The sequence below is a fragment of the Pipistrellus kuhlii genome, unplaced genomic scaffold (assembly GCF_014108245.1).
Source record: "Pipistrellus kuhlii isolate mPipKuh1 unplaced genomic scaffold, mPipKuh1.p scaffold_m20_p_6, whole genome shotgun sequence".
NCBI classification, from domain to species: domain Eukaryota; kingdom Metazoa; phylum Chordata; class Mammalia; order Chiroptera; family Vespertilionidae; genus Pipistrellus; species Pipistrellus kuhlii.
In genome coordinates, this window is record NW_023425562.1 from 76426391 (window position 1) to 76434644 (window position 8254).

Sequence of the window (8254 nt, forward strand, 5' to 3'; positions counted from 1 at the left end):
GCAGCTGATGCCCCGATCTCCCCTCAGGAGCAGGGGGAGGTGGAAAAGCCTTCAGGAAAGATTGAGGCTGGCAGCTGCTGCTCACACTTGTTGTCAGAGCTGAGTGATTGGGACCTGTGCCGGGTACCAGCAGCAGGGTGTGAGTGGGGCCAGCGCCGGCAGTAGGTGTGAGTGTCACGTGGGACAATGGTACATGGGAGCAAAGAATTTTCAGTAACCACCAGTGGCTTGCTCTGATGACAGTGATCAGTGCCTTGCCTTGGCCTGGCACCCTCACTCACCTGCTCCACCATCCCTCTGTGGCGGATGCCCACCATGATCAGGACTCTTCTGCTTGCTGCCAACGCCCACCATGTTCCTCATGCACCCCCTGGTGGCCAGTGCACATCATAGTGACCAGTTGTTTGGTTGTTCAGTTGTTCTGTCATTTAGTGTATTTGCATATTAGGGTTTTATATATGTAGATAGGAGTGATGAGCAGGTATCACCATCTGCATTCTACAGACTGGGAACTGTGGGTTCAGAGAGGCCAAAGGACTTACTCGAAATCTCACAGTGACTAAGTGACACACCATGATTTGTTCCCACTATTTTGGATTCTGTTCCAGAGGTATGTCTTCAAAGGTTATTTTCATTTCTCTTGGTGGCAGAGCATGGCTTAAATACCAAACAGTCCTGTGTTTGCATCTTGGGCAATGGCTGAAACTCTCACCTAAGAATGGGGATGCTATAATAATAATATTTACTCCAAAAGACTGGTGTAAAGACCATGTAAGAGAATAATCTCAAAAGCACGTAGCCCACTGCTTGGCATGTAACAAGCGCTCAATAAACGTAATTCTGAAACGAGGAGTCACAACATGAAGGCCAGGATCTCTGGATGTTGTGGGGGGAAGAAAACTATAGTGCCTCAGCCGCAGAAAGTTGGTGAGATGGAGGAGACCCCTCAGAACAACAGCCCTGGTTGGATCGAACCAGGATCATGATCAGGTTGTTGGGCTGTTCCCAGAGCAGCTGCCTGCTTCCCCTGAGCCTGCAGAAGACACTGGTGCACACATATGCTCGCTCTTACTCTGAGGGCCAAGGACAGCTCAGCACAGAAGTTCCCCACAAAGATTTTGTGATGGTCAACCAAGACTGCTGGGCCATGCTGATGAGCGAGGAGATTTACTGCACTTTAAAGAACATAAAAGGCAGATGAGGTAGACAGAGGGGAGGTCTCAGAGTTTGAATCCTGACTCTACCTCTTCCTGGCCAAGTTTGCTAGTTTTTCCCTACCCTGGGCTCCTGGCCTCACCGTCCAATAAAAGTTCCAGTGATGCTGGACATGGTTCACATCTGTACTGTCCAATATGGCAGCCGCTAGCCACGTGGGCTGTTGAATTAGTGTACCTAAGGAACAGAATTGGTAATTTTACGAAATGTTAATTAATTATAATCTAAATTAAAATAGTGACAAGTAGCTCACAGCTGCTGATTTGGAAATCCAATCTCTAGAGGAAGAATAGGCCAGTGGTAGAAAACAAAGCAGCTCTACTCCCTTTGAGGGTAGAGTGTAAGTTAATGAACCAGGGGCATGTGGGTGTGGCCTCTGCTGCTGAGATTTTTGGGGAAGTGCATGCATTCACACAACAGACCAGTGGTTCTCAACCTTTCTAATGCTGCAACCCTTTAATACAGTTCCTCATGTTGTGGTGACCCCTAACCATAAAATTATTTTCAGCAACCCACAGGTTGTGAACCGCTGCTGTAAGAGCTTAAGACCATCGGAAAACGCAGATATTTACATTACAATTCATTAACAGTAGCAACATTACAGTTATGAAGTAGCCACGAAAATAATGTTATGGTTGGGGATCACCACAACATGAAGAAGTGTATTAAAAGGCCTTGGCATTAGAAAGGTTGAGAACCACTGCCATAAACCATGAGGCTGGGACAGAAACTGAGTAGGGAAGGGTGGGGAACAGCCCCAGGAATAAGAAAAGAAGGGTCATAGGTAATCATTAGGGTCTGCTAAGGACTTAATGCTTGTGTCACCTCCACATTCATATTTTGAAGCCCTAATTCCTAATGAGATGGTATTTGGAAATGCATTTTTGACATGAATGTGTATACTATCAGAGGTGTGCTGGCTAACATTTCCCTCATCCACAAGAAAATGAATGTGTAACTGGCAGAGTGCAAGAGTCGTCCTTTGTACCACTGGAGTCCAGACGCTTCACTACTAAGTGGTTTATGCACCTATTTGTCACCTCTGAGTGGTTAAGGTCTCTAAACTCACAACGGTGTAGCGCCCTCCATAGGAAGCGTGGTAGTTTCAGGGTGACCAGAGTCCCCGTTTGCCCAGGATTTGTCACTGCAGGGTCCACTGCCTGGAGCCCCTCAGTCCTGGGCAAACCAGAAGAGCTGGCCACCCTCCAGCTGGCACACTCATAACTTACAGCCACTCTCTTTTCAGAGCTGGCCCAGTTAGTGCACGGATGTTGGGCCAAGGTGGCCATGGCACGAAGGCGCCAAATAAAAGCCATCCTAGACGTGGAAGTGGAACATTGGGTATATAAACTGGTTACTGCTCCATCACTACTTCATTGTCTTCACTTGGGTCTCCCCAGGTGCAAACCCTGGGATACAGATTTGAGTGCAAGGAGATAATTTGGGAGGGGACTTCAGGAACACGGGAAGGAGTGGGGCAGTGAGACTAGGCCTGAGAGCAGCCAATAAAGGATGTCCTATGGAGGGAATCACCACTGGAACTGGAACCTTACTGGCGTGGCAGCTGGGAGCCAGTGTGGACTGCTGGCCCCACACAGCCTTGGGCGAGGCACTTTCCCTCTGGAGTTTTATCAGCTCCAATCTTGAAGAAGCTGGATTTCCTAGCCTGCGGGCAGGGACCCCTGGCAGTATGGGAGATGGCTTCAGTGTTTCCTGGGCGCAAGAACACTGACTCACAGCGAGAGAGGGATTCCTGGTTCTTTTTTTTTTTTTTCAATTTTGAAGAACTGTTTATTAACTGACCAGATTACAAAAATAACGATAGTAGATACCTTAGTTCATCCTTCTAATAAGCCTGTTGATCTGGTCTTCCCTGTTGCCAGCATCTCCACCTTCTACGAAATGGGTGGTCTTCTTCTTCATGCCACCCCGAGGAGAGGATAACTTGAAGGGCCACAGGAAGTTGTTCACTTCTTTGAAGTGCTTTCCAACAGTGTAGATCTCATGGATCAGATCTTCCATGCAGATGATGCCATATTTACCAAGAGATCGAGCAATCAATGCGTTATCTGTCAGGGCAATTCGTTTTTTGTTGATTTTGCCATAACCACGCTTGTAGATCAATTCATTCACCGACTTCAGATTTGGGTACCCCCACGCAATGTAAGGTTCCACGATCCTCAGCATGTTGACGGAGGCCTTGTTGAGCTTGACAAAGGTGCCGTTAAAGATCTGGCGAAGGCGGAGAAGCTGCAGCACCTTTCGGACCTTTGGGCTCACACCATTGATACCTCTGATCCTGATGACAAACGCCAATTTGGGTTCGGCAGGTACGTAGAAATTGCCGGCCTTTCTTGCCATCCTAGCCATGCGAATCTCCGTCCTGTACATCTGCCTGTATTCCTTGTGATAGTGCTTCGCTTTCTCATAGATGAGCTTCCTTCTTGCCTTTTGAAGCATCTTTTGGGCAAACTTCTTTCTCAGGCGCTTGATCTTCAGCTCTGCGAAATTCCTTCGCTTTTTCTTGAGGGTTTCTGGCACAGCAGGAACCTTCTTCTTCTTCTTCTCTTCTACACCCTCCATGATTCCTGGTTCTTGTTTGTCCAGAAACAAGATGCGAAAGTCTCCACTGGGGTGGGGTCAAGGATTGGGGGTGTTAAGTGAGAGGAGAGGGGGTGGGGTTACTTTCTCCTGGACACCCCTCTCTTTTTTGCAACCTCCCTCCTTTTGAAAAAAATATATTTTATTTTATTTATTTTAAAATATATATTTTATTTATTTATTTATTTATTTATTTATTTTTTTACAGAGAGGACTAGAGCTTTAGAAACATTGGTGAGAGAGAAACATCGATCAGCTGCCTCCTGCACACCCCTCACTGGGGTTGTACCCACAACCAAGCTACATGCCTTTGTCAGGAGTCAAACCTGGGACCCTTCAGTCCGCAGGCCGATGCTCTATCTACTGAGCCAAACCAGTTAGGGCAGTGGTCAGCAAACTCATTAGTCAACAGAGCCAAATATCAACAGTACAACGATTGAAATTTCTGAGAGCCATATTTTTTAAACTTAAACTTCTAACACCACTTCTTCAAAATAGACTCGCCCAGGCCATGGTATTTTATGGAAGAGCCACACTCAAGGGGCCAAAGAGCCGCATGTGGCTCTCGAGCTGCAGTTTGCCGAACATGGGGTTAGGGCATCCTCCTCACCCCATCTTTTTTTTCTTAATAAAAGAGAGCAGGCCGAAATCTCAATGCAAACCACAGTTTCTAGAATGTAATACAACCATTTTCTTTATTTTTATGGTTAGATTCTACTTACAGCCTGCAATCTCGGTCTTTATTTAAACAAAAGTCATGCTAATTACCCACAAACAGTAAGTAGATTAGCTGCGCAGATGGGGTATTAATATGCTAAAAATCATGATGTTGACTAAAACAAACCCTACATGTCCTTCTGCTTCAGAAGTTGGTAGTTTCTGTGCTGCTCAGTGAGCCTTGTTTTGGTGTAGCTCCTACTGTTGACCTTCTCAGTCAGAGGTTAAACCTTCTCAGCGGCTGGGGTGTGAGAAGCCCTTTCCCTTCACTGTGTGCTGTGTCAGACAGGGAGAGACCCTGATGAAGGATTGGATAAAGAAGGCCAGCTCTGGGAATTTTTCTGAAATGTCCCTTACCATTGTCTGCGTGAGGCCACAAGACGGCGTCAGCAGATTGGCACTGCAGCGCCGAGAAGAGAAGCGTTTGAGAGGGACATCAGTATCTCCACCTTATATCTACTTGGAATAGTGCCTGTGTTCAGTTTTTAAACAAAGAAGGGCACTGGAAGAAGAAAAAGTGATGTGGTTTCAAGCCTTGCTGGGCTTTGAGAAGAAAAAGGTGCTTCAAAGACAAAGCAATTGCACTTAGTTTAGTGGTTGAAAGAAACATTAAAAAATGCAATGGCTTTTTTTTTTTAACAAAAAAATGCTATGATCTGAAGCAATCTATTCCAAGCAGAGTCTGTTCTATGAACAGCAAATCTGCATGCAACATTTTCTGCAAATAGGTGAAATTCTGAGTATTTTGTATAAACACTACACCCCACTAGAGGGCGGTCTTTAGTTGTATATTTAACATTTTCTTCCTGTTTGCAAAAATACTAATAAAAAAAATGACTATAGGGCTATGAATTCTGATACAATGCTGCTTGAGCATGTTATGAAATTTTCTCCCAGACATTGTTTTATTTTCAGCTTATATGTGTGAAATTCGGCTTTAAGAAGTATAACATGATCCCGAATCCTTCAATATGTATAAAATCCCCACGGTATTGTGGCACGCCAGGAACCAAAGACATAAGTTTAAATTATTGTAATCCCATAGGTCTTTCCACTATTGTTTCTCTCTATATGTTACTTTACCGAGAGAATGTATTGTAAATATTAATCCCGTCTCCTAAGAGCTTTTGCGAAAAGACAAAGAGAACCCGTGTGGTCTAGGTGGGGGGGCTCTGCAGGTGTTTGCAGAGCAGTGTTGGCTTAAAACCACTCCCAGGATGTCTGCTGCATTTGTTTTTCAGGGTTTTGGTCATTTAGCTTGTATTATCTTTGATCCCCAGTCACACGGCCTGCTTCTCGTTCCTCTGGTTCCAGTTTTTCTAGGTTCTTTACCATTCTCTTTGGCTTTGGGCTCCTCAAACTGCCCTGCCGGAGGGGCTGGTGTTCTTGGAACCACTTTTAAAAATAAATTATGATTTCCCCCCACTTTTCAAAAAAGAAATGAATCAACAGGAGTTTCTCGCTTTAAGTTATTTCACTGCATGGCATTTTTCTTAAATGGTTACAGTGTAGGGCTATAGTTTGATATGACAGGGATGGGATGCAGACATGCAAACTTGAGTTATTTGAAGTGTAATAAACTGATTTCCATGGCGTTTTAGAAAAGTCTTCACCCAAACATGTTTGGAAATTCTGACAATGCCCAGGAATTACAATTCTTTTTAATTTTTATAATTAAATATGTAACATAGAAACATATGCCTTCCTACAAATGCAAACAATGAGCGTAACATAATTTTTTACACACAGGTAAACACGATGGGCCCTCCTTACCCCTCCCTGACAATCCTCTTCCTGCCCCGGAAGTCGCTGTTCACGTGCAAATGTGCAGATTTCAGACTTTTTATTTTATTTTATGGATATTCATAGTTTAAAAGGAACAGTTAGTTTGTATTAGTTTTACCTTATGGACTCATAGCCCATGGACTGACATATTGCCTTTTCTAGTTAACAATGTGTCTTGGCAAGCTTTCCATTTGACTACTGCTGACCTTCTCAACCAGACCTTATCTCTACCTCATTCTTATGCCACTGGAGAATGTTCCATCGTCTATGTGCATGCTCTTTCAAGCCCCCTTGTGGACCAGGTACCCAGAGATTGCCAGCAACTGACAATAAAATGGAACAATTATAACAATGTACTGTAATGTACCCACCCTCCTTGTAGCGATGTGACATAATAAAATGCCTGATTAGTTGGAGAACGTGCACTTTTCCACACAAAGGAAGCACTTTACAGCTTCTCTCTGGCACAAGGAGTTGCCAGCATCAGTAGTCTTGTGCTTTGGGGCTGTTGTTAGGCAAGCACCTGGATACTGCACTGGTCAGTCCCACAGAGACGGCTTCTCCATGGCTGATGGGTGGGGTGCTTGGGGAGCACGGGGGGGCGGGGGGGCGGAGAGTGGTGGTGGCGAGGGATGCATGGGAAGCAACCGAGACGCTGGATGAGGGATGAGTTCCCTCCCCAGTGGGATGGAGCTGGATTGGAGAGGTTTCATCAGGCTACCCAGAATGGTGAGCAAAGTAAACATATGAATCATTTATTTCTGGGATTTTTCCATTTAATATTTTTGGACATCAGTGACCGAGGGTAATCAAAACTGCCAAAAGAAAAACCACGGATAAGGGAGACCACTATATATTTTAAGCCTACGTTTTTGTTGTTAATCCTCACCTGAGAATATCTTTTCCATTGATTTTTAGAAAAAGTGGAAGGGATGGAGGAAAGAGAAGGGGGGGCGGGAGAGGGAGAGGGAGAGGGAGAGGGAAAGGGAGAGAGAGAGAGAGAGAGAGAGAGAGAGAGAGGTGAGAGACATAGATTGGCTGCCTCCTGCACCCACCCAGACTGAGCTGGGAATGAACCTTCAACCCAGGTACATGCCCTTGACTGGGAATCAGACCTGTGATCTTTTGGTGCATGGGCCAATGCTTTAACCATTGAGCAACACCAGCGAGGGCTAAGCATAATTTTTAATGGCGTGTAGCCTGGACCAGCAGGGTTTTGACAGGCAGAAGCAGGGGAAAACACCTCAGAGAGAGCTATCAGCAGGTATAAAAGCGGGTGATGGGTGTATTGGGGGTGGGAGGACTCTGAATTGCCTGGATTCAGCAGAACAGACGGAAGCTTCTGGAAATCCAAAGGTACTGTGATACGTAGATCAGGTCTTCAGGGACTGTGGCTCAACCTCGCCATACCCACTCACACCCTGTCTCGCAGGGGAGTTTCACCACATCTCAAGTCCCAGTGTCCACCAGGGAAGGCTCACCTTCCCAGCCCCCCCGCAGCCTGGGCCCAGCCACAGGCAGACCCCACGGCAGCTCCTGAGACCCTGCCGGTGAGAAGAAGCAGGCACCACCTGGGAGCCGCTCTGGTGAGTGAGGGGAGCGCCACCCAGGCTTGGAGGCAGCAACTGCAGGGGCGGGGGGAGGGTGTCCAGAGCCCCGGGGGGTGGAGCTGGTGCAGCTGCAGGTGTGAGTCCAGGGGGGCATCCTCCGGGGGCATTTGTGCAGTGCCAGTGTGGGCATCCTCCCGGCTGCGCCCCTGCCGAGCTTGGTTTCCTGTGCCCAGTGCAGATGCTCTGACCGGGAGATATCCTTATTCAACCCTTTCTCCACTCAAAAGAACCAGGGATGGCTTCTGTGGAACTCCACACCTGGCTTTAGAATCAGTGCACTGAAGGAGCGTAGGAGAAAAGGCTGGCGAAGTATTTGCGATGTAGTT

General features: G+C 46.4%; 1 protein-coding gene across 1 annotated transcript; it reads right to left on the reverse strand.

The window, feature by feature from the left end:
- Positions 1 to 3016: 3016 nt before the first annotated feature.
- Positions 3017 to 3814, reverse strand: LOC118708127 (60S ribosomal protein L7-like). The gene has a single exon (XM_036419161.2). It carries the CDS (start codon positions 3796 to 3798, stop codon positions 3049 to 3051), a length of 750 nt encoding a protein of 249 aa, XP_036275054.1. The 5' UTR covers positions 3799 to 3814; the 3' UTR covers positions 3017 to 3048.
- Between the last annotated feature and the right edge of the window lie 4440 nt (positions 3815 to 8254).

Bases quoted from the DNA above. Each gene is read 5' to 3' on its own strand.
- LOC118708127 (XM_036419161.2), bottom strand. From the start codon at position 3,798: ATGGAGGGTGTAGAAGAGAAGAAGAAGAAGAAGGTTCCTGCTGTGCCA.